This window comes from Neoarthrinium moseri, assembly GCF_022829205.1.
Source record: "Neoarthrinium moseri strain CBS 164.80 chromosome Unknown scaffold19_Wmoseri_CBS_16480, whole genome shotgun sequence".
In the NCBI taxonomy this organism is placed as follows: Eukaryota; Fungi; Ascomycota; class Sordariomycetes; order Amphisphaeriales; family Apiosporaceae; genus Neoarthrinium; species Neoarthrinium moseri.
The window spans coordinates 48061-72819 of NW_026055133.1; the positions used below are offsets into that span (position 1 = coordinate 48061).

The following is a 24759-nucleotide window of genomic DNA, read 5'->3' on the forward strand; positions in this document are numbered from 1 at the left end:
GGGAATAGAGCACGGCTACCACCCAGCCGTTCCAAAGGACCGCTATGGCTTGGAAAGGCTTACTCCACCTCCCTAAACTCCACGCCGGCTTAGGGAATGTCGTCGGTGTGAGGAGAAGACGACTCAGCGATATCAAACCATATGCAGCTGCCGAAGGAACGCCCGCAGCGGACACAAGTGAGGTAAAAGCGACGGATGACGGGAGTAGTGTGCACGTGATAACGGCGGCAACCCCCCAAACGACAAGAACGGCATTTTTTTGGCTGCCCATCCTTGACTTGTGACACCCATCCTGACCAAGGCAATACGCCGTCACGAGCTACAGCGAAAACAAGTCTCGACGCCGCTAGCACCGCAATCGCAGTATTCTAGTATCTTGTTAGCAAAAGAGCGAGCAGTAACTCGGGAGCGGTTCACTTACAAACCAGAGCGCCGTAATGCAGATAATGCTCATGAAGATATGACCTCCCTCGCCAAGTACGGCGGCGTAAAGCGGGACAAAAGGTTGGGGAGAGCCAAAGGAGAAAAAGGTATCGGCATCGGGCTGAGAGGTACATTAGCGACAATGTGAAACCTCGGGATCCGCCGACATACCACACAAAACAAGAATAATATTACGACGATGAACCCCCCTATACCACTGACAACGGTACTCCAGAAAATTCCTCGTGCTGCTGACACTGCCGCATTCTTGGTCTCTTCAGCGACATGGCCTGATGCATCAAACCCGATCAAGATTCCCGCAGTAGCGAGGAATGACAGGCACCAGTTCCATCCATCTGGAGCACCCGTTCCATTGTATGTAGTCAGGAAGGCATCATGTGTCGACCGAAAGCCGTAGGTTCGACTCGTGGCTATAGGCAACCATATCATGTTGAGAACAAAGTCTAGAACCACGAATGAGAATGACAGGTAGAAGATCCATTTGAAGTACCGTGCTGTTTCTGTTAGTGGGCTCTCTACTAAATTGGATGTCACAGTTAGGGTCCAAGGCTTACGGGGCAACAGGTTCCAGATCGCTGCAAGCGCGAGCATCAGCTCCGTGCATATCCACTGAACAGCACGGAATCTAACATCCGAGGAATCCGAAGGGAAGTCAATGTTGAAAACGACGATTTCCTGGCTGCAGATTAGCATATCGTATGAAAAATCGCCATTGCTGTGGACTCAGTGTACCGAAAGCATATAGTTCACAGCACCTTGGGTGTTGCTTGCACAGAACGTGGTCCACGCCGTAGTGCTCCACCACGCTACGACAAAACCAAACAGCCTACCGAATCGCGGACCGCCAGCTTCGGCGGCCCATAGATAGATCGAGCCAGCGAGTGGAAGCGAGGAGCATATCTCTGCGATCACGGCAGCAGTGATGAAAGTGAAGACACATGTGATGATGAAGCTCGTCCTTCGACATCGTCAGTAGGAAATAAAGGTGACATGCGGCTGACGCTGCTCACCAGTATGCCAAATTGCCTCCAGCTGCTATGCCGGTTGCAAACGTGACTCGGACACCACCTATAAAGTACAGAGCGGCTATTTTCATTAGCTACATACACATACAAGATATGGGACTTCAAGTCCTTCTTGGACCTACCAAACGTTGTTGCAAAATTATGGAACAGATTAAACGTTCGATGCAGGACCTACAGGCCTTATGAGCGTGAACGGTCTACTGTCGGCCCATTGCGAACTTACTGGCTTATACCCGAGATTCTCCTGATAACAGTCAGCGTAACGAATTGAGGGTACATTAACTTACTCACCAGGACTTTGACATCTGTAGTGTTCGAGACAGGCTCCGCCGGGTCCGCTACCCGGTCCTCCTCTCGATAATGCGTCATTTGCGGTACAGATCGTTGCCGAGACCCGGTGCGACTGCCAAGGGCCGTTACAGAAATCCCAAAGCCGAGAAATTGCAGGCTTCGCAGTAAGTAATGACCGTAACAATCTGGGCTGAGTGCAGCTCTCACACGGCTTGTTATCTACCAACGTGATTTGTCGTCAAGAATTGCGGGCCAGCATGAAGAAGGGGGGGAAAATATGATCGGATCAGTCGGTTGACGACGGAGCAAACTTAATGCCCGGCCGTTGCCGCTAAGTGGGTTCTACCCGCCGCGGACGTAGGATGGCGGCCCGTCCCGACATAATTATGGGCCCAGAACCGGTATTTCGGATAGCGTAAAATCGGACAGTATTGTATGGATCATACCAAGACTTCAGAGGTGATGTTGCTCACATGACGAGTGATGTATGTTTCATCGCTGTGCTTCATTTAGGGCCCGGAAGCTGTTCCTTTTGACACTATGCCGATGTGTGAGGATTCTGGGAACAGTCGCACTCCAGTCCCTAGCGATCAAGCTGATATCACCAAACAAGAAGCGAGTCTCGTCGGTCGAACACACACATACTGGCCCTGACCAAACCAACCGTCAAATTAAGCTCCTATTTCATAACGACTAAGGTCGCAGCAAGCCCTCCAGCACGATTTTGCCTGAAGATTGACCTTGGTATGAAGTAATTACAAAACGCCGACTCGCCTCCTTAGCCCTCGTTGCCTACCTGAAAGCTCCACCTGATGTCAACAGCCAGACCGGTGAATCTGGATAACAAAACCAGCTCCCCACAATCTGTCTGTTGTAAAGCTGTTTGTTTTTCTGCTCTCATTGTTGTTTTCCGACGCGCCGGTCGTTTGAGCTCCCACCCTCATTCTCAACGCCCGCAAGAACCGGGTATCTCATCAGGAATCCTCTGCGTATGCGCGCGCCCATCTTGAAAATGGACCTGCAGAAGCTCGACGCGGATTTCCAAGCGCAGAAGCTTGAGAACGAGCGCCTTCTGGCGCTTGAACAGGCCAAAGCGCTCCTGGTTCAACGCATCGACCAAGCTCGCACTAACATCGTCGAGGCAAGTAGCGCCGTGGAGGTGACTTTGGGTGAGAGTCCCACTGTCAACGCGTATCTTGAAGCATTCACGACTGAATGCGCGTTGCTTGAGAAAGCCCGGTGCGAACTTTTGGAGTGGTACGAGAAGAAGGCTGGACCGACGCGTCTTGCAGATGCACAAGAAGCCACGCGCAAGATGCTCATCGACTTCCAAGACTCTAGCAAGGGGCCCACGATGCAGTTCCGAGGTCAAACCTTCGTCATCTCGCTCCTCCCGGCCGCCCTACATAGCACGTCCACGCAGGAGAAGCCCAAGCTCAGTTCTACTGATGCGAAGCTCGACGCCTCTACCTTGGTTGACTCGCGCCCGCCGAAGAGAGCGCGCCACGGCGACACCATCGTTGTCGCACCGCTACCACAGAGACAACACGCATTGTCCGATGAGGAGGTATGATGACGTTCACTTGAACATAATATTGAGGGGCTGCCTTTTCTCGGCCGGACTCCAGTCAGTCGCAACTAACATGAACCGAAATAGTTTCTCCACCAACGACGTCTCCGACTGCGCAGCCGAGCTTCGCTGTCTCTTGAAGAGGTCCAAAGCCGTCAAGGCTTTGTCTTCGAGTATCCTGGTGGCTCTGGTCTGATGTGTGCAGTCAAGTGCTTTACTTGCGACTACATGAGCAAGGTAGATCCCGAGTCGCCCATGACTCTCGTCGGATGGAAGGCCCATTTTCATCACCACAGTCACCTTAGCAAGACCGGAGATACGGTTACAGAGCTCACTTTTGATGAGATCAAGGAGAGATACTCCCACATCGGTAAGTAGGTCTGATCGAGTCGTGAAAGATGCAATATGTATGGGTCCAGAGGTGTTCGTCTGCATTTTGTCCCTAGGCGAAACCAGGACGGTGCATCACTTGCCCGGAAATATGATAACTGAAAACAATCTCATGCTTACCCACTTCAGTCCAGGACGCCACGCAGGATATGGCCTCTGCCATCAACGAGCAAATTGTTCGCAGAGTTCCTCTGTCGAGAGAGGAGTACCAAGCTATTCGATCCAGGAGATCCCAGTCAGCCAGCTCACCTGAGATATCCCAGAGATTAATGTTGCCTCCGAGATCTCAGCGACCCACAACCTCGGGATCTCAACGAGCAATGCTACCTGGGAAACCGCAGCGTTGGGCCGAGTAGCTTGTATTCGAGCTGAGGAGCAACTGTGCGAGCTTCCGTCGAGCTTACAAGCAAATCGAACCTGGCTTGGTCAAACTGGATCGGGATTGGCTCATGACATTCCCTCAATCGATCATGAGGGTGTAACATGGTGTCGGCAAATGGCACCATGCTCGAGAGCGCGAGAAGCATCATTCGAGGGGTTGTAGGGAGTAATAAGTGTAATTGGTTGGCAAAAGACTTCTGTCGTCCATGATCGGAAGACCAACTGGAGAGAAGGACTTCGTTCATTTACTGCTTGGTTAGGGTGAACAAGGGCACGACGTTGCGATATGATTTGCTCTCTGCAATCTTCGGTCATTGCAGGTAGTGAAAAGACGCCAGGGTACCAAAGAGACCGATGTACGTACGTAGGTTTTATCTGCGTCTACAGATTGTTTAGACTTGGCTATGCGAATAATAATAATGCAGATCGACATGCTTGTCCCGAGTACACATACTTCGGCCAAGGCGCCATTGCGCGCCCCCAAGACCAACCGCAGGGATTCTAGAAATATCCGATGTCATATGTCTGCGTGGACTCGGCGGGTTGGATATAAATCATCGTTATGAATGCTGTCTCGTGATCGTTCACGGATCCATCTCGAGAACGGACAGTCCAGAATAGTCTCAATGTCTGTTGCGAGCAGGGTTGTTGCTGGCGTGACCTGAAACCTCGATCTGGCATTGCTTGCCGATCAGCCCCGGGAAAGATTTGCGCTGATAATTCAGGTTTTCACTGGGCCCACTCCGATAGGCGCAATAATAGAGGATAGTATCATGATGGGGCCAGCTAATATTTCCCGACACTTGGCTATTATGGCGTGATGCATCAAGAATTGTCAATTATACATGCGTTCAGCATCGGAGCATCAGATAGCCACGGAAATGAAACCTAGATATGTGAAGGTCTATGAGAGGTGGAATTTTGATCACAGGCCGTTTCAGAGCTGCATTATCACGACTGTCCGTCCCAGTGTGCAGAATTTTGATGTCAATTGCTTTTCCCCGTGTATTTTATGCTACATTATTTTTAACATTAACAGCCATTTTTACGCCGATGCAAGACTTATAGGTGCGTGTACTTTTAAGCCAAATATTTTGATCCTGTTGAGTCACATGTTTGACCCTCAGGGCCAATTATGACTTTTCGGGTGTTGTTCGTTTTCGTCGTAGGAAACCATCACCGATTGTGTGCGAACAATGGCATTGGCTTGACCATGCTGTGAAGACTTCGGCCCATCCAATGGCAGAATACTCTCTTGACTGCCGACTTTGTCACACTCAGTCAGCATGGTCGGGTCGTTGTAACTTCCCGAGTGCCCAAAGGCACGGCGATTGGAACCAAGCTCGATGTTGTTGGGATGTGTGTTGCTGCCACTTCTTTCGCTTCCGTAGTTCTTGTACTTGCGTCGGTCTCTTGAGGAACCAAAGACATCGCGGCCCAAGACGAGATCGACGAGGGGTCGCAAGACCGGGATACATGTGGCGATTATAATAGTGCTACCCTCAGTACTGCGATATATTAGCAGGCAGGAGTCGAAGGGAGATCTCAAGCTGGGTCTTACCATGTCCAAACGACCAAGTCAGATGTATCATCTAACTAGTTAGCCACATGTAACTCAACGAGTGATGGAGGTCTTACAGGAGAAGTCGGAGCTAGCAAGCGATGGGAGACGCGTTGTCTTATATATTGCCACAATGGTAGAGCTGTGATATATAAGTACAGGGCTGCGGAACCACTCCGGGAAACCACCAACATTGAACCTAGACCGAGCGCACCGCTAAGGACGATCTTCTTCTTTCTGTTCATCTGCAATTTGTATAGGACGATGGCAGGGTAGACGGCAAGGTACAGGTCGCACGCCGCGGAAAACACTATATTCGCATTAGACAATTACTTCGTTAGTTACGGCAACCATGGCAGACTTACAGCCCGCGAACATGGAGTAATGCACTAGAATCCATGGACTCCAACACGTCTTCTCTGTGATAGAGAAATCCCACTGAGCCCTTGATGGCGTGCACTGTCCAAAAAGCAGCGCAATGCAGATAGAGAGAGCCACGACGCAAGTGCAACTCATGACCCAAAGAAAGATCTTGTGTGCTTTGCTGGGGTTCAGGATGCGTGTCAACAGCGCCACAGCGGAGAGCTTCGGTAACCCAAATGAGAATACGCCTGGACTAAAGCCAACCATCGTATAAAGAATCGCACCGGACTTTTGCTCCAGTGTGAGGGTGTCGAAATGTCGTCCATTGCCGGATTGGACTGCTGCGATAGAAAAGCCTGCCGATAGCCAGCCACAGATCTTGTTGATGGCAACCTTGTTAGAAAGTCGCTCACGTGGATTTTTGCCTGTGTAGGAAAGAGGGAGAGGTACGTACAACAGAAAGCACGATGAGATAGTCATCAAGATGAAGCTGGCGGACGATGAATGCCTTTGTGTATACTCGTGCAGCGACGAAAACAGTACTGAGAGCAGTTACCGTCGAAACAGCCGCCACGATTGAAGGCCCTTTGTTCTCGGACGCTGTGTCGCTCGAAGACATGGCGCTCATATTGTCTTGTGTCTGTCTCTGATAAGAGTGTTCCGGGCAGAGTAGACAGAAGAACTCTCTACACCATTCCGACGAAATTGATTTCGGTTTGGACTGTTATAAACTTTGTATTAGGAGAAAACACGAGGCAGAAAAATGTTGATAAAGAATCCCAGAAGGATATTGAGTGCTATGGCAAAGCTGCCCCTGTCTGTTTGCAGGGACCAAGTGAAGTACCCTGGAGATTACGAAAAAGGTGACTCTATTCTACGAAGTAGAAACAATGCCTCTGCAACATCGTGCCCGTCACAGTGAGCTAACAGTGTGACTGCGGCTCAGCATGAGGCTACGTCCGTGTTTCCACGGCAGAAGCTGGTGATACATCATACCGTGCTCATGATGATCATCGCAAGAGCTGTGTCTCGAAGGATCCCTAATCAATCCACCTTAGTAGTAGCCGATCTTAAAGTTCAGCGTTACGGTATCAACAAGGGTAGACAGAGTTCACACGATGTCGAACGAGGCTATTTCTTTGGTGATCCTGAGCCGGCATTAGATAAAGTGGGCTAGGTAAAGACGTTACGGCCCCACCGGCATTCGCATCCGCGCCACTACGGGCTACCGTGATGAAGTCGAAAGAACTTCGCGAAGAGCCGTTACAGCTGCCGTTAGGGCATCTTTGATTTCCAGTCTAGCCAGATGCCTTTATAATGGGTAAGGCTTGATGCAAAAAGTACCTCGGAAAGCTATTCTTCAAATTAGTCCGGGGTAACTACCCTTCCAACAATCTCATACTGTGTATTATCTGCGAAAAGACCCCCACAAACGGAACCTGGGCAGGGGGACAAACGATCTGTTAATCTGTCGGCGATCAGCCATAAGTGGCTCTCAGATTTTCTACAGGGGCTCATCACCCGCATTACGATTGTGCCCCATTAATATGTGGTGATAATGGGGCGATTGCGCCCAAGGCACCCAGCGAGCCCCAGCGTTGAGGTGCGATCGAGAGCGCCATTTTTGGCCAAACGACCCATGCATTCAGCTCAGCCGCCAAGCCCGGAAAGTTTCCAGGAAACATTCCGGGCATTAGTAGCTGTGCGTGGAGAATTTGAATCCAATTAGACGTTCAAGCCAGCTGATAAGCCAAGGAATTACCTGGCGTAGACAAGACTGAATGAAAGCGATGTGTCGAAGATCATATTGAGTAGGATGTGCATCCATGAAACGCCACAGCTATCGGAGAACTGACACAGATGGATTGGGCTGATTCACAGGCAACACAGGTTTCATGAAGTTCATTTCCAACCCTGTCACGATCAGTTGTACCTGAAGGTCCGACTCGAGCACTTCTTTTCCACCGTTGTGGGTGGAGTTACCGTATCTGGTTGTCTGGGGTCGGGTAACGATCATAGCGTCCCGCGGTGGCAGTGGAGGCGGGTGACAGAGACCAGGAACAATGACTCGCGGCTTCCGTCGAGCTGACAATCAGCCTGACCCATCTACTAGCTCGGCTCGTGTCTGATTTGCTGTTGTGGGATATTAGTCCTGCAGGACCAAACCTTCGGTGTGCAAGAGGGCCTATTGGGAGAGCCATTGACGAATGTGGATCTTTAATATTATGGGGGTCGAGTCTCGGCTTCACATGGGGTGAACCAAAGGCTCGGGCCGTCTTTGGGCAATCGAGCTAGGACAACGGACGTTACAGCCTTTACAATTGTGCTCATGGTGTCGTTATTATGCCTCCATTCTAAGAAACCCTCAAGGATACATACCTTCAAGTCCTGAGACTCCGAGGTGTCTGCTTAATCAGCAAAGCCTGAGGCTTTCTATTAGGCAAGGTAGGAAAGTCATCTAGCCAAGAATGGTTCGAGTCAATAAGGTATTGACCTGCACAGCAGAAGTTTATGCAACATGCAATGATGGCGACATGAGTGGGTACAGCCCAGGATCAGGGCCGCATCCTTCTCCCTTAACAATTCCTCGAAAGACAGGCTTGGCAGGGTGCACCCATGGCACTAAGCGCTGCTTCCTCCAAGTCGCTGACGACGCAGTGATATTTCTGTACCATCAATGTTGTGGTCCTCCACCTGTGGAGTAAGTCTGCACCGTTAGTTACTTTGATAACACTCATGGGCGCCTTCGCGCTTCTCCATTGCCAAATGCGGGCTACGGTGGATTACTGTATACATGCTCCACGATGATCTGTCTGGCCAGAGCAGGCCAGAGTCGGCCCATGTGTTCCCAGATATTGCTCTTATGACTCGGCAAGCTACCATCCAACCAGGTACATCCAGCCACCGTGGAACCCCGAAGCTCGATAGAGATTAGCACATTTTCCGTGCCTCTTTGCATGGTGATAGTTATCACCAGGTTGATCTCAAGTCTTGCCATGGGTTAGAAGTTGGGTGAAGCCAGTGGTGCTCGGCACACCCCACATCATGGCTTTCTCGTACCTTCTCGGTGCCCAGGCTCGATAGTTATCGCTAGGCTTCCTCCTTAATCCACACAAACTCCTGGGACCTGCATTTGAGTCCCTTGCCGAGGGACGTGGCCCAACCGATCGGCACGCCTTGGACGGCAGATAACACGAAACAAAAGGGGAGGTTCGGGAGCGAGAGCTGTCTTAACCTGTCCATCCGTGAATTCTACATATCTTGCCGATACGTACGACTCAGTATTACTCTACAATACTCTCTTGACCATGGCCGACGTGCATACCAATGGGGCCAGTGGCACCGCTCCTGGCAGCGGAACCAGTGTGCCTGACAAGGCCGCTCCCGATTTCATCAACTTCGTGCCAGATATCTCGGTCGCGCTATCTCCCTGCGATCTGGAGAGTGCGCCGAGGCACATTCAACAAATCCAGAAGTTAGGTGCTTCACTGTCGCCGGGCGATGACACAACGAGGCTTCAGCTTCTTGCTTCAGCAAGAGATTTGGTGCGGGCACTGGAGACACCGCGAGAAACAATGATCAAGCACTGCTGGTCTCAGGTGAGAATGTTTCGCCACATACCGAGATTCGACACTAAACCATTGTAATAGCCGACCGCCACGTCTGCGCTCACACTGGGAATTGAGACTGGCTTGTTTAAGGCCATGGCTCAGAACGATGGTAGCACTAAAACGGCTGCGTACCTTTCCAAGCAAGTTGGAGTTGATTATCCTGCTTTGGGTTTGTCTATTCATCTCAGTTAATTGAATTGTCTCTAATATGATTTCAGCGCGTATTCTTCGACATCTCGGGGCCATGGGATATGTTGTCGAGACGGGCGTAGACGAATACAAGCCAACCAACTTTACGACTTCGCTGTGCATATCGACTATTAGCGACGGGTACCCATGCATGTAAGACAACTAACTCGTTCACAAATCATCGTTGCGTATTCTGACAATGACATAGTTTCGGTTGTCTGGCGCAATCGATTTTCAAATTCTCCGAATACATGCAGAAAACCGGATACAAGACCCCGAACGACGTCAGCAACGGCCCTTTGCAGTATGCGTACCAAACTAAGAACAACATGTTCGAGCACCTCCACGCCAACCCCCCGTACGGCCTAAACTTCAACAACCATATGGGAGGATACCGCCAGGGCCGGCCCAGCTGGATGGACGATGGCTTCTTTCCCGTAGAAGAGCGCCTGATCAAGGGCGCCGATACCACAGCGGACTCCGCGATGCTCGTCGACGTCGGCGGTGGGCTTGGTCATGATATCGGAGAGTTCTGGCGCAAGCATCCCAATGCACCGGGCCGCCTTGTCCTCCAGGATCTGCCAGTTGTGATTGGACAGATCCAACAGCTGGATGAGAAGATCGAGCGCGTGGAGCACGACTTTTACAAGGAGCAACCCGTCAAAGGTAAGCATGCCCATCCAGCCCCTTAACCATAAACCGCACGAGGTCGACAGATGTCTAACTTGGCATCATGCAGGAAGCCGTGCCTACTATATGCACTCCGTTCTGCACGACTGGCCCGATGAGGTGTGCCTCAAGATCCTTGCACCTATCAAGGAGGCCATGAAGCCAGGCTACAGCAAGTTGCTTATCAACGAGAACGTCATTCCCGCGACCAAAGCCGATTGGCAGGCCACCGGTCTGGACCTCATGATGATGACTCTGCTTTCCTCGCGCGAGAGAACAGAGCAGGACTGGAAGGACATGCTCTCGGCAGCGGGTCTTAAGATCTCCAATATCTGGAGCGTCGCTAACGGTGTGGAAAGCCTCATTGAGTGTGAAGTTGCATAAGCATTAACTAATATGGATGCGATATGATATGTACAAATTCGAGTCAGCATGAGGTCCTATACCAAACTAGAATAGACACGTATTGTTCCCCGCCTGCTTGCTTGTGGCTGGTGAGTGGCTAGTGCAGCATCACAGGGCGACTGGAGTGCTGGGTGCAAGCTGAATTGCTTTTTCTTACGAGTCCCATCTAGTTCAATGTGAGTCTTTAGCTGCCGAACATCCTGTAGCATCCAAACACTGCCATCTTAACCGTAGGATCGAATACAGCTCTCGTCGTTCCAGCAGATTTTGATCTGGACGTGTTTGGAATCGTGTTATCCATGATGCTGGTTGCTACTATCTTTCTAGCATGCACTGTCCTGGGGTCCGAAGTCCCTACGGGAACTGTCTGGCTTGATGATGCAACACTGGGCGACTATCTCACCCGCAGAGATTCCGAACTCGCCTATCGCTTTGCCCCAGTCTGGAGCTTCGGACTGCACAAAGACCATCCAATGTGTTATCCAACGTGGGCATTTGGGGGTAACCCAACCCGGCACAACGGGGACACCTACGAAATAGCGCACCAGACCCCCAGCCAACCTCTCTGCAAGCATCCGGACGTTGGCTGCGGCTGTCGTGACCCCGGGGTCACTGTAGGGAAGGGGCCCCAGTTTCCTGTGTACTATAAGTATCTCAATCTCAGCCGCGAAGAGGTCCGAGTTGGCTATTTTCTTTTCTGGGAGAAGGACGGCTCGGATGGCCGGCCGATACCGCGCGGGCATGCGTAGTAAGTGATACTGCACAGTCTGCATTATTTCAAACTCAAAATGACTGATGTGCTCGGCACAAGTGACTGGGAGAACGTGGTTGTGTCAATCACGCGGCATTCCCAAAGCGACAACTGGACCGCAACCGCTCTATGGTTTGGTGGCCATGGTCAGTGGTTCCGTCGGCCATGGAACGACATCTTTACCATCTCAGATGAAGAGATCGCCAAGGCCAATGCAAACACTGTCCTACCCGAGAGGAAAACTGGCCAGCAGCATCCTTTCGTCTACGTAGGATGGGCAAAGCACTCGAATTTCGACCACCCGCGCCGGCCTTCAATGATGAACGACGATTCCCTTAGCCAGCTATTCTGTAAAGCCATACGCTACCAGAGTGTCTGGGGTTTTGTTCATAAAGAAAACTTTATCCATGCACACATTTCTACCACAGCAGGCCAAGCAATCAGCAGCGTGGACTGGGGGAGAGCCACAGGTACGCCGACGAAGATAAACTTATCTGACCTCGGCGAGGAAACCAGATGTAGTTTGATTACGGAATTGCGGCCTAACAACCCTATTCACGCACACGTGGAGAAGTCCTACATCGTCCAGCTCTCATACCGCTACCCTCGCCTCGGTTTTATCCGGAAGATAGTGAACATGTCATACCCCCTTCTTCTGTTTGTTACTATAATGATGGATGACGAGATCCTCAGATTCGTATTCCTGAGCACCCTGGTTGTTCTCCCATTTGTGGAGAATTCAGTTTTCGACCGGCTTACGAGTCGCTATGCCATCCTCCGTATCATCCGCATCGGGATGGTTATTGGCTTCTATGGCATGTTGGCATCAGCCGCTGTCATAATGGATGACAATGTTCTCAAATTTGTTCTCATGTTCGTTGTCACAGTCATACAATACTTGGAGAACTCAGGCGTCACACGACTTTCGGGTTTTGGCCTAGTCCCTGGCTCTCGTGTTGGTCTTCTTTATATCTCATACCTCATCGATCCTTTCCTTGCTAGATTGATGGAGCACTATATCACCCAAGTGGTAATCGTTGGTTATTTCACTGCTCTTTTCTTCGGGAACACTTGGATCCCCTCATATATCTGGGATCATTTTCAAGCCTTCCTGTACGTTTTGGACGCACTTGTCTTCACAGCGACTTCCGTGACGTTCTTTCTGGAGGACCGAAACCTCCCCACTGTCATAGAGGTTTGCCACTTTATAATGATTCTACTCCCTTACAGCCTCACGACTGTTTTACTTTACACCTTTGGGCCTTTCCCACCAAACCGATACAGCGTTCCAATTCGCAGCCACAACGAGGGCGATCAACGTCATGGGGGCCGCGACAGAAAAGAAAACGACGTAGACAGAAATGCTTCGACTGCTCAACTCGTTGTTCATGCTCAGGAAGCTGCTGACGAAAGTCATGGGCACGAAAACGAAGGCTAGGTATGTAATGCGGCTCATGTTTCGACCCTCCATCTGCATCCTCCTGGTCTCCTCCACTGACATGACCGCGTTGGCTAAGCCCATGATCCTATCGGCTCTTGACTGCAGGCTGTCGACTTTGGTCAGGAGGGAGATGAAGTCTCGCCATATATCAGATTGCCACTTGCCCTTGCCATCAGGCGAGACGACTAGCTGGCTCAAGTCATGACGCCTGGGCGAGTCGGAATAAATGTTCACTCCGAGCGCGTACCGGCCTTCGAAACATGTAACGCCATCCGCGAGGTATGACGCTAAAAAAGGCAGGCGGCACTGCCATTTGTGCAAGCTGTCAAGGGCTCGGTCAAGATTCTCTGGCCGGCGTTTTCGTTGAGCATCGAGTTCCCACTCGATCTGGAAGAGACCAGTGAATGCATATTGCAAAGTAACGAGAGTGTCACCGAAAATGAAGGGATACACCTTGCTGGTTATTGATTCTGGATCCTCGGCTAGCTGCTCCAATTCTTCTGCTGAGTTCGTGGTGACACGGCGCAGTAATGCGTCGAATGGTGACAGCCCTTTCGCGTTATGTACTATAGCCGGCGAAGACATAGAAGGCGGGCTTTCGAGACTGCCGTAGCCGTTCCAGAGCGGGTAGCCCTCGGGCAGATGAGGGTCTAATAGCACCACACCGGTCCAACCCGGACCCTCTGACTTTGTCCAGATGGATATTTTTCTTCTCAATAGACCGACCAGATGCGGCGAAGACTCCCACCAGGCGGTAGTTCCGGACTTGACTTGGCCTTGGAAGTCCAAGCGTCTCAGGACATTCCACGTTGCGGTCTTATCTCTAGCACACTTTGCTTGGTGCTCATGGTCGAAGAAGCGCGGCTCCAGGTACCGAAACGTCATGAAAGAGCGGTTTTGAAAGCGAGACCGGAGTTCCGGCATCTCAACCCAGTCATCTGTAATATTATACCAAGTATGGTCTTCGATATGATCTCGAAAGAACCTCGGATCGATGTCAAAGGCCGAGCCTAGTGCTTCGATCACCGGGCTCGAAAGGTCCTCGACAACGAACAAGCGACGTACTTGACTGTTGGTGCAGCGATCCGTTCCAAGTTGATCCAAGAGCTGGCTGATGCTGCCACAATTCTGGACTGTGATTGCGTGGGGATCCGTGAAGTTGACCACCCCAACTTTCACCACGCTTTGCCGCCTCAGGATGTCACTGAGTGGTACAAGTGACGCCCGCTTAGGAGACGTAGAGCATTGCATGAAATCTATCAAGTAGCGTAGACGCGGCCATTCGTCGGACAACCTCATGACATGTTCGAAGTATGGACCGCGGCTGGCAGACTATCAGCATTGAGCAGTCAACAAGCGCGTGATTTCCCTTACGAAGCGGCAATTCCTTGCAGCGGTGCACCTTTATACCCCTTGTAGATATCGCTTGTGAAGAATGGTTCACCGGGGTGCGGATTAGAGTGGGCGTCGATATGCTGTTCGCCAGTTTTATTGGGATTCGAAGCCTTCCGAGCCATTGAAGTTGGGTCGGGGGAGGCAAGGCTACGTGGGCTGGACTCGGCAGAGTTACCCGACGACTGGTGTGGCCACCGAGTTCTGATACCTGCTTCTCGTAACTGCTGCATCATCACGACTACGTTCGTTCACGAATCGATGGGACACCAGGAGTCGCTGCAAACTAACTATGTCAGAGCTTCGAGAGTGGCGAATTGCAACGGTAGGACAAAAACTACGGTTGATAGCTCTCTGGAGCCACGCACATCCTTCTTATGGGCGGCTGAACCGTGCTGTGTATTCGTTATCGTGTCTCAAACCAAGTGAGCGAAGATGTCAAAGTGAGGCTTTCCATCCGCTAAAACGCTAAGCCTCCGAATGACCATCCAATCGATAGCTTGCAGGTATTGTGGCTGCGGTTCAGCTGACATCTGAACTTGAAAATGACTACCTAGATTCCCAAGCGAAAATCGGTGAGCAAAGGCTTGCAGTAGCGGCTCTAGTAGTCTTCGTTCTGGCTGACTTCCGACTTCATTCCACTATGCTAGACCCGAGCCTCCGCGTTCTATTAAAGGTTTGGGATGCCTAAGCTATGCCATGATTATGTGGCGAGCGGCTTGGCGTACCTTGCCTTTGTCTGGGAATTCTTGTGCTGGACACCAGGCTTGGTAGCGTTGGCAAACTGGCATCTCGAATCAGATACCACAGCTCATCGACGCCTCTAATCATATTCCATTTCCAGCACCGCTCGTTTGGTTAGGTTGGCATCACGGCTATACCACTGCGTCGAAGAAACGGCGCTCACGAAATCGGATAGGCTGGTGCCAAGTGAGGGGCGATGCCGAGGAGCCTTGGAATGATGGCTAAGAATCAGTGTTGATCCTCCGATTCCTGTCAACACCACATGCTATGAGATAAACACACGCAATTCACGCGTAGGAAGGATTTCGACAGAGTAATTGGTCAAATATCTTCATGTTCTCTAACTGAATAAATGAATGGAGAGTATGTCTCCCCTCTGAAAAAGCATGATCTCCACAGAGAAAGCAAACCACGCAGAGTGATGGGGAAAAAGGTATCGATCTTCCATCTAATATAGACGGTCAACCCATGGGAGAGCAAGGGGTTGACCGCATATGCTAAGATGGGGGCAGCAACATATGAGCGTGGTCACGAAGCAAGATAAACAGCACCTGGCACTGCACATACTTACGAATCACCTGCATCAAACACCAGAAACGGTGGAAGCTGGTGACACATACCCTTTTTCAGACGAGTCGCAGCGACTCAAAGTGGTGGTATGATGAATAGTATCAAACATGGAAATACACCTATTCCATCCTGGGCACAGCCAGTGTACGCCCGGACTCCAAACGCCAGTCCATCATATCGTACGTATCAAGTCATGCATTCAATCAAGTCGGTTCTTGGATGAAGTGTGAGCACTTGTACAGAGCGCGCGCGCGCGTGTGGGCTAGCTCTTACTGTCGAGCTGCAGGTAGTCGGCAGCCATGAGGAGCTCGAGGCAGAGCTCGACGGGGATGTCCATGTCTGGAACATCTTCCCGGTTGCGGTTCTTGTACCAGTAGTGGAAGTACTCGACTACCTTTTCGAGCACTTGGCCTCTGTGGGCGGGGAGGTAGGTCAGCGACTGCTGACACGGGCGGTGGGGTGCGAGGGGCAAGAGGACTGCATCGGAACGGTGATTGTTTCTCAGATCAAGTGTAGTTGGCCATCATCCAGACCAGCATGATGAAGCAAGTGGTCTGTCGAACACAGCCAAAGCAAATTCGTTTCATCGTCGAACGAGAGGACATGGGGACGAGACCGAGAAGGAGAGGAGACAGAGAGATTAAACTTACGTGATCTCGGGAAAGGCGCATCGGCCGGTCTGGGCCTCGAGGAGGCTCATGCCGGCAGGACCTGGTAAACGACACAAGAGGCTCAGCGGCGAGTCCACGGAGATCGATGAGCCCAGGCACGGGATGATCAGGTCAGTCCTTACCCCTTCTCTCGAGCATGCTCTTGATCATGGGACTGATCATGGCGGCGTCCCGCAGCACGACGAACTCGAAGTCATCGCTCGAGACGAGCGTGATGTACCTTGAGGGGGCCGAGTCGTCCATGATGGGTGCTGATGAGGGCGAGTGAGTGACAGAGTTTCGGGAATGCAGAGGAGGAATCATGGGTAGAAGATGCTTTTCTGGGAGCAGATTTTTTTCCCCCCCCTCCGTCGGTGCGTGCGTGCTGAGCTGCTCACTAGCCCGCTGTCTGGCGTGTGTTGGCGGGCGCACGGGACATGTTTGCACAAGCGGGCCAAGCGGGTCGGGGAATTTCAGGTACCAAGGTCGCAGTCAGCAGCCGCATGCCCCCAGTGGGCCGCGAGGTTTCAGCGTGGTCCAGGCACGCAAGGCAGCCAATCAGGCCTGCCGTATGACGCCCGGGAAAGGGAGGGGCTGGGGCGCGATCAACTGATAGGCCCGCTGGCCCAAGGTGCCCGCCGATACGATCTGGTTGCCCCGCCAATGGGTGTAAACGTGCTGGTGATGTAACCGGGGTAGGCGGCCAACCAGGAGCCGAGCGCAGAGGTTGGTGATGCTGGGACGGGGGCCCCGGTGTCCACCCAGCCCACACGGTTGCCGTTGCCGGTGCGCTGTGCCTTGGAAAACACAACAATGCCAGAATGCCACCTGCGGCCGGGGCCAGCAGGGCAAGGCCGAGAGGACGAGCGACCAGCATTGGCACACACTAGCGAGCTGCTGAGCTGGCTGACCTCGCCCCAGCGTGCCCACACTCGCTGGACTACGCTATCTGTGTGTGTGCGCGGGATGATGAAGAAGGTGGCTGGTAACTAGGTTGCTATCCCGAGACCTGGCCTGGCCTGTTCCGGCCTTAATCAACATTGCCCACCACCTTCCACCGCTCTTTCCTCTCTGTTGTTGACATTGCCATATCGAAACTCCAGACTCCTGATCCCCGATCCAGATCCAGCTCCAGCTCCAGCTCCATAACCATAACCATAACCAAATATCACCGACCCGGGCAGAGAGACGGGAGGGTCCATCTACTCCGCGCGCGCAGACAACAGAACAGAGTCCAGACAGACTTTACCTCCATCGCATCCATCTCATCCCACCGCGCGCGCTAGGGCCCGGAAACACAATCATCGTGTGGTGCCGCTCCATCGTCAATCGGTCACCGCCCACCGCCCACCGCCCACCAAGCATCCGCTCAGCGGCGCAACAGCGATACCGTCGCATTCACCGCTAGTCTACGTCTTCTCCGGGTCGCATCGCCGCCATGGCGCACTACCAGAATCGCAACTCCTACTACGGCCACGGCAGCCAGCCGTCGGTCGACAGCAACAACTACCACAGCAACAGCTATGACGCCGGCCTCCAGCGCAGGCCGACGACGGGCGCCGACCGCTCCAGATCAGAACGCAACACGCGCTCCAGCGACGGCACCGTCAGCACCGTCATGAGCAACTCGACCGGTAGGGAGTCGTCGGGCACCCATGTCACCGAGGCCCCCGCCTACTCCAAGAAGATTGTCGTCGTCGGCGACGGCGGCTGCGGCAAGACGTGTCTACTGATCAGCTACAGCCAAGGCTACTTCCCAGAGGTAAGCAAAAACACCTCTCCTCTCGTCTCTCCTCTCGTCTCTCCTCTGCGCTCATGTCTGTTGGCCCGGCTGCGACACGACAAGGGACGACACGGGATGACACGAGTGCGGGGGATCTCCGAGTTCCATACGCAAGCACTTGTGCTAACCCTCGCGTAATAGAAATACGTCCCCACCGTCTTCGAGAACTACATCACCTACCCGACACATCCGCCCACCGGTAAGACCGTCGAGCTCGCACTATGGGACACAGCCGGCCAGGAGGAGTATGACCGGCTGCGCCCGCTCTCGTATCCCGAGACGGACCTGATCTTTGTGTGCTTCGCCATCGACTGCCCGAATTCGCTCGAGAACGTCATGGACAAGGTGGGTTTTCCATTTTCCTCTGTCCCTGTCGGAGGGGGGGATGGGCGGACCTCGGCTGGGGCCGCGGCCCCCCGTCAACCTGTACACATTTTGCATGTTGATCAATGGCTAACATACCGATCTAGTGGTACCCCGAGGTCTTGCACTTCTGCCCCTACACGCCTCTCATTCTCGTCGGCCTCAAGTCAGACCTGCGGCACAAGAAGACGTGCATCGAGATGCTCAAGACCCAGGGCCTCACCCCCGTGACGGCCGAGCAGGGCATGGCCGTGGCCCGCAAGATGGGCGCCCAGTACATGGAGTGCAGCAGCAAGGAGATGACGGGCGTCGACGAGATCTTCGACCAGGCCCTCCTCACCGTCGTGGGTAACGACCGCCGCAACCTCGAGGCCGCCATGGCCGCCGCGCCCAGCTCGTCGATGCCGGGTGCTTCCAAAGAAAAGGGAGGTGGCATGCCCGGCCTCCGTACCTTTAAGAAGAAGAAGAGGAACTGCATCCACCTCTAAGTTAACCCGGGGATCCGTATACGACGTAATCTTTTTCAGTTTTTCAAGGGTGGTGGGCCCCCGACGGCGGATTCAGGGTCCCCCCTCTCCACCCCCAATTTCAACAAGCGAAAATGAGACCCGACGGTAGGGGACGAGAGGGTCGAGAGGCATGCATAACACCCGACGATCTCTGACACCCAGAGATACCTTGGGCTCTCTGCTTCATTTACGGGACTGCGCATCCTGCATGGCAAATTCTACTTTCGGCCAACGAATTATTACGACGCGAGCGAGAATGGCGTGCATGAACTTTACTTGGACGCAAAACTGAATCTTTTGTTTTTCTTTGGTCTTTTCCCACCCTTCGTGCATCGTTTGGCGCGAGGATCATTGGCGGCGGGATTAGACACACCCACACGATCTCAAATGTCGCATATAGATCTTCTCCACCGACGGGCGTTTCTCCACACACGCTTCATCCTCTTCCCCCGGTCAACGTCCATTGAGAGGGGAGAGGAGGCGGGTCAGCTTTTAATGATGCATGCATCTTGCTATTCTGGCAGAGCCACTGACCGGCCAGCCGGCCAGCAAAGCGAGCAAAGTCTCATTCTCACTATGTAATGGTTGATGCAGGGACGAGCGAGTTGTACGCGGTGGAAATGAATCTGGAAGGGAAATGGAACGGACGGAAGGCCACCAAGGGGTGGTAAGGGGAAGGGAGGAAGGAAGGGAAGGGGGGGTTTTGCGTGTACTACTTGGAAACAAAAGTGTCACACGATACAAGACACCACCATGTTCTCATTTCGATATGTTTGTATTGATCGGCCATGGCGTTTCCTCATGTTTTCTTTTTATTGTCGACGCACAGCATTCTGGTCTCTGGGATAGGAAATAAAGCACAAATATACTTCATTCATCATGCTCTCCCCTCGGTATTCGTTTGGCCAGTGTCTTCGTGATCTTCGTGGTATTTTCCTCGGCTGTGGCAGTGTAGCTTGGCGACCGATCGTCCTCGCTTCCCAGGCTAGATGCTACCGGCATCCATCCGCTCGAATCCCCAGCGACTCGGTCTGCAGAGGCCGCGTGTGGCCGCATATCCTCCGTAGACTTGAAATCGAAGAAGGGCCCTCAGACTCAGACCACCCCTCTTGAAGACCACGGCAGGCCGAGCCCAGTGAGCTACGAGCCGCCAAAAACTCTTGCTCATTGTAGTGCACCATCCAGAACGATTTCTTCCAGCTTCTGTATATGGACTTCTGCAGCCATGCCATGCCACGACGTGGCGCGCTCGGTCCTTGTTGTCTCTCTCCTCTGATGACGAAGTCGTCTCACCTCCCAGCGCGCTCCTCGTCCTTCGTCGGCGTCCGCTCGCCCTCTTCGTGCTCCTGGTCCTCCGGCTTGTCGTTCTCCCCTTCGCCTTGCTCGTCCTCGGGGTCCTTGGCCATGACGTTCTCGAACTGCGACCACAGCGCCTCGACCGAGGAGAACTCGTTGCCGACCTGGCAGAGGGGGGGTCGACGCGTTAGCGAGCTGGACGAATCATGCTGGCTGGCTGTCTGCTTCGCCGATTTCATGGGCTGAGGGGGAAGGGGCCACAAGCAGGGAGCCCATGGGTTGGTGAGGGAGGGGTGTAGAATACGTACGGCAATCACAGCCTCCAATGACCGGTTCAGCTTGTTGATGTTGGCGAGGACGTGCTCGAAGCTCTGGAGGGCCACGCAAGGCCAATTAGCTCAGATCCATTGCGGCCCTTGTCTATGTTTCCATCATGCAAGCGATCATGGGTAGATGGGCTGCCCCAGGATCATGGACAAGCACGGCCGAGGTAGCAAATAGGCAGGGTATGGTGCAGACGACCCGGCTCGCGAGAGGTGCACATGTTACATACCATAGCAATCTCGCCAATCAGGGCCTCGCGCTGCGTCTCGAAATACGTCTTCTCTCGTCCGCCGCCGACACCGCTGCTGGCGCCGAGGGCGGAGACGGGCCGCTGGTTCGAAGACATGGGCGTAATGGACTTGGTGCTGTGAGTTGGATGTGTAGGCTGCCTCTTTGGTACCAGGGATCGCTAGCTTCTAGACCGGGATGCGGTCTGGCTATAGAAACTCGCTGAACTCGGGATGAGACGCGGGTATGACGGGCGGATCGATGAGGCTCAAAGATCCAGATTGATTGATGTGGATATTTCCCAAGTCGCAGACTGCCGGTGACGCGGTCGAACGCGGTTGAGCGCTGCGGCAAGTGGCAGTGAGTCGCGCGGGGGGCATGAGTTGTCCAGTGCGGGGGGCAGCTTCAGCCAGCTTCAGCCAGCTTTAGCCAGGCCAGCCTCCCTGCCTGGCTTCTCTCAGTTGTGGCTGGGGTTCAGATTACCTAGTGAGTGAAGCCAGGCCTCAAGAGCTACCTACTCCATCGATCTTCAGGGGTTTGCCGACGGTCATTGGCTTGAACTACACACAGAGTGGCACTGCACGACCTCGTCAACTCGTCTGATGATCCCCTTCATCACCTCAAGTTTTCCGACCCGCCGTCCAAGACCAGCCCACATGGCTCGACACCACCGATCCCAACGGCCCGATGCACGCGCCTCTCCCCCCCTTTACGCATGATGCCAGTGGCTAATGACCGTCCTCTGCCTGCCGGGCTGTTGCTGGCGAGCTTGAAATAAGCAGCAGCAGCATCAAGGCACGGAAGATGACGATGTGCGCACAACCCCAGGTCGGAAACCCACAATGGCACCAATCGAGGGCCCCGTACCAATTCTACTTGGCGATATGTGACTGCCGCATCCATGCTATAACTACCAGGTCTGCCAGTCTCGCACCTTGGCGCCTAGCCGTTGCCCGAAAGCTTGGTCATCTCTTGGACTTTGCTTGTTTGTCTTCCGCCGGACTGGGGACTGGGGGCTTGGGACTTGTCGACCCTGGGGCGGGCGTTGGCCGACACGGCGGCCAGCCAGCTAAACGCTCCACGTCATTCGCCCAACGTCGTCGACAATGCACCTCAGAATAATGAAGTCCCCGTCACACGATCGACAGGGCCGCCTTGGCCGTGCTTGGCTGCCCAGGCCTATCAAAGCTTGTCCTCCTGTTTCGCCTGGGCAAACAGCACGGCGTCGGGTATCACAGAGCACAGCAGGCGCGGCTGGTCCATTGGCCCTCGAGCAAAACCCAGATCTATCAACTCGCATCCCCGGTCCCCCCTTAATTGCGTAGCCCGCCCCGAATGTGGCAATCTGGCCCCGGTCGCCTCCCCACACCTTGCCCTCATCCGAAAATCGTTCCTGGCCGGCGCTGCACGTTTTTGGTAATGAAACGCCCCAGGCCGCCTGCTGGTTGGCCAGCAGCTCCCGAGGGCTGGGCGCCTTGAAACGTCCCTAGCGTGGCCCTGCGTACTAGCAGGGGCCGCAGCCCTTCAACTGACGACGCCCGTTTATGTGCGGCCAACGTGAGGCCGTGGGGACGTCGTGTTTGTGAGGCTCATGTGCTTCCTCGCCCGTCCATGACGATCTATCCACCACTCTCGAGGTTTGTAAAATTTGGGGCCCGGAACGATGGGCCTACCTTGTATCCTTGACGACTTGGCCCAGGTCCTTGTCGCGGAGAAATGATCGCCTCGACCTATGCTGATTCGATCATCACGCCCGCCCCCAATCTAACACTAGAAAGGCCTTTGTCTGCCGAAGATGCGATCTGCATATGAGTAGCCGCTGGCCTCCACTGGCCACCTCTAGGTTGGTTCTCTCTCTCTCTCTTCTTCCTCAGTTCTATACTCGAGTATCACGATCTCTTCTTCTTCGGTCCCGGTCTTCCCTCCTTTGCAAGACCTTTTCTCGGCAGCTTCTTTCTGTCCTTCTACTCGACAGTATACCTCAGTTGCCAGGGAGTGCTGGCACTCTAGTTCATTCTCTCTCTTCAAATCTACACACTCTCTCACGCTCCCTCACACATCCTCAAAATGGTCTCAGCCATGCTTCTTACCGCCGGTTTGGCGGCTGGTGCTCTCGCCGCGCCCGCTACCAACGTCCCCGGCCACCGCAAGGCCGGCTTCACAGTCCCCCAGGTCCGTGCCGTCGGCCACGTCCGCCACGGTCCTACCCAGATGGCCAAGACCCTCCTCAAGTTTGGCAAGACGGTCCCCGATGAGCTCACGGCGACCATCAAGGCTTGGAAGATCTCGAGGCGGGAGGAGATGATGAAGCGCTCCCAGGGCAGCGCCATCACCACCCCGGAGCAGTACGACACCGAGTATCTGACCCCCGTGCAGATCGGTACCCCTGCTCAGACCCTCAACCTCGACTTCGACTCCGGTTCGTCGGATCTCTGGGTTTTTTCTTCTGAGACGGAGAGGTCCGATGTTGCTGGCCAGGCCACTTACAACCCTGACTCGAGCAGCACCTCCAAGGAGCTCAGCGGTGCCTCTTGGGACATCTCCTATGGTGACGGCTCGTCCTCGTCTGGAAACGTCTTCACTGACGTCGTCAGCGTCGGCGGAGTCTCGTTCGACTCGCAGGCCGTCGAGACCGCTAAGAACGTCTCAACATCCTTCACCTCAGACGCCAATAATGACGGTCTGCTGGGCCTGGCCTTCAGCACTCTGAACACCGTCACTCCGACCGCCCAGAAGACCTTTTTCGACAACATCAAGGGCTCCCTGGACTCGAGCCTGTGGACCGTCGACTTGAAGTCCGACAAGCCCGGCACCTACAACTTCGGCTTCATCGACGACACCCTGCACACCGGCGACATCGCCTACACGGACGTCGACTCCAGCCAGGGCTTCTGGATGTTCACTGCCGACAGCTACAGCGTCGGCAGCTCCTCCTCGGGTAACTCTACCACCGGCACTGGCTCCAGCACTGGCTCTGGTTCCTCCAGAGCTTCGGCTTCGGCTTCGTCCGCGGCTCCTTCCGCTACTTCGGGATCCGGTGCCGGCCCCGGTGGCTTTGGCCCCGGTAGCGGTAGCAGCAGTGGCAACACCGGCAGCGGCAGAGGCGGCCAGCAATCTGGAGGCTCCGGCTCCGGTTCTGGCGCCGATTCCGACTCGAGCTCTGACTCGCTTCTCGACCTGCTGACTGGCCTCTTTGGCCGCTCGCCTGAGCCCAAGTCTCGCGCCTCGGGTTCCTCTTCCGCAGCTGCCACCACCCTGACCGGTATTGCCGACACCGGCACCACCCTGGCCCTGCTGCCGCAGTCCGTCTGCGAGGAATACTACGCGCAGGTCTCGGGAGCCTCGTACTCCAGCTCCATCGGCGGCTACGTCTTCAGCTGCGATGCCACGACGCCGTCTTTCAGCTACACCGTCGGTGATGTCACCATCGCCATCCCCGGCGACTACATCAACTACTCGCCCGTCGACAGCTCCGGCTCGAAGTGCTACGGCGGCATCCAGCCCGACAGCGACATCGGCTTCAGCATCTTTGGCGACGTCGCCCTGAAGGCCGCGTTCGTCGTCTTCAAGGATGATGGCAACACGCCGCAGATTGGTTTCGCTGCCAAGACTTTGTAAAAGTGGCAGCTGCTTATTTGCTGAAAGGGGAAACTGTTCTTGGTGTTAGGTTACCCTGTGTTTTTCTATTTTCGCTTCGGACTGTATATAGAATTAGATCGTGCATATAAAGATATGAATACCGAACGACGTTCAGCTCAAACTGCTTGTCGGTGTTGGTCGGGTGCATCGACGTCGAGTCTCTCTGGGAA

At 53.8% G+C, this 24759-nt stretch overlaps 9 protein-coding genes across 9 annotated transcripts; 4 read left to right on the forward strand and 5 right to left on the reverse strand.

The window, feature by feature from the left end:
• Positions 1-89: 89 nt before the first annotated feature.
• On the reverse strand, positions 90-1838 carry JN550_005814 (uncharacterized protein; the record flags this gene model as incomplete). The annotated part of the gene is made up of 9 exons (XM_049317483.1): positions 90-368; positions 422-544; positions 595-938; positions 999-1119; positions 1177-1402; positions 1455-1530; positions 1592-1640; positions 1693-1713; positions 1761-1838. The coding sequence occupies 9 exons, from the start codon at positions 1836-1838 to the stop codon at positions 90-92; spliced, it is 1317 nt and encodes a 438-aa protein (XP_049172057.1).
• A 934-nt stretch (positions 1839-2772) lies between these two features.
• On the forward strand, positions 2773-4076 carry JN550_005815 (uncharacterized protein; the record flags this gene model as incomplete). Its single annotated transcript, XM_049317484.1, has 3 exons — positions 2773-3327; positions 3418-3700; positions 3850-4076. The coding sequence occupies 3 exons, from the start codon at positions 2773-2775 to the stop codon at positions 4074-4076; spliced, it is 1065 nt and encodes a 354-aa protein (XP_049172058.1).
• A 1148-nt stretch (positions 4077-5224) lies between these two features.
• On the reverse strand, positions 5225-6653 carry JN550_005816 (uncharacterized protein; the record flags this gene model as incomplete). Its single annotated transcript, XM_049317485.1, has 6 exons — positions 5225-5609; positions 5663-5693; positions 5740-5804; positions 5855-5972; positions 6028-6418; positions 6480-6653. 6 exons carry the CDS (start codon positions 6651-6653, stop codon positions 5225-5227), a joined length of 1164 nt encoding a protein of 387 aa, XP_049172059.1.
• A 2680-nt stretch (positions 6654-9333) lies between these two features.
• On the forward strand, positions 9334-12591 carry JN550_005817 (uncharacterized protein; the record flags this gene model as incomplete). The annotated part of the gene is made up of 10 exons (XM_049317486.1): positions 9334-9624; positions 9676-9805; positions 9855-9978; positions 10034-10491; positions 10565-10862; positions 10954-10988; positions 11070-11075; positions 11146-11647; positions 11711-12515; positions 12562-12591. 10 exons carry the CDS (start codon positions 9334-9336, stop codon positions 12589-12591), a joined length of 2679 nt encoding a protein of 892 aa, XP_049172060.1.
• Positions 12592-12893: 302 nt separating this feature from the next.
• On the reverse strand, positions 12894-14719 carry JN550_005818 (uncharacterized protein; the record flags this gene model as incomplete). Its single annotated transcript, XM_049317487.1, has 2 exons — positions 12894-14415; positions 14466-14719. 2 exons carry the CDS (start codon positions 14717-14719, stop codon positions 12894-12896), a joined length of 1776 nt encoding a protein of 591 aa, XP_049172061.1.
• Positions 14720-16059: 1340 nt separating this feature from the next.
• On the reverse strand, positions 16060-16711 carry JN550_005819 (uncharacterized protein; the record flags this gene model as incomplete). The annotated part of the gene is made up of 3 exons (XM_049317488.1): positions 16060-16210; positions 16448-16508; positions 16591-16711. The coding sequence occupies 3 exons, from the start codon at positions 16709-16711 to the stop codon at positions 16060-16062; spliced, it is 333 nt and encodes a 110-aa protein (XP_049172062.1).
• A 1174-nt stretch (positions 16712-17885) lies between these two features.
• Positions 17886-19081, forward strand: JN550_005820 (uncharacterized protein; the record flags this gene model as incomplete). The annotated part of the gene is made up of 3 exons (XM_049317489.1): positions 17886-18209; positions 18372-18575; positions 18701-19081. 3 exons carry the CDS (start codon positions 17886-17888, stop codon positions 19079-19081), a joined length of 909 nt encoding a protein of 302 aa, XP_049172063.1.
• A 1310-nt stretch (positions 19082-20391) lies between these two features.
• JN550_005821 (uncharacterized protein) lies at positions 20392-21068 on the reverse strand (the record flags this gene model as incomplete). The annotated part of the gene is made up of 3 exons (XM_049317490.1): positions 20392-20562; positions 20707-20769; positions 20952-21068. The coding sequence occupies 3 exons, from the start codon at positions 21066-21068 to the stop codon at positions 20392-20394; spliced, it is 351 nt and encodes a 116-aa protein (XP_049172064.1).
• A 1949-nt stretch (positions 21069-23017) lies between these two features.
• Positions 23018-24568, forward strand: JN550_005822 (uncharacterized protein; the record flags this gene model as incomplete). Its single annotated transcript, XM_049317492.1, has 1 exon — positions 23018-24568. One exon carries the CDS (start codon positions 23018-23020, stop codon positions 24566-24568), a length of 1551 nt encoding a protein of 516 aa, XP_049172065.1.
• Between the last annotated feature and the right edge of the window lie 191 nt (positions 24569-24759).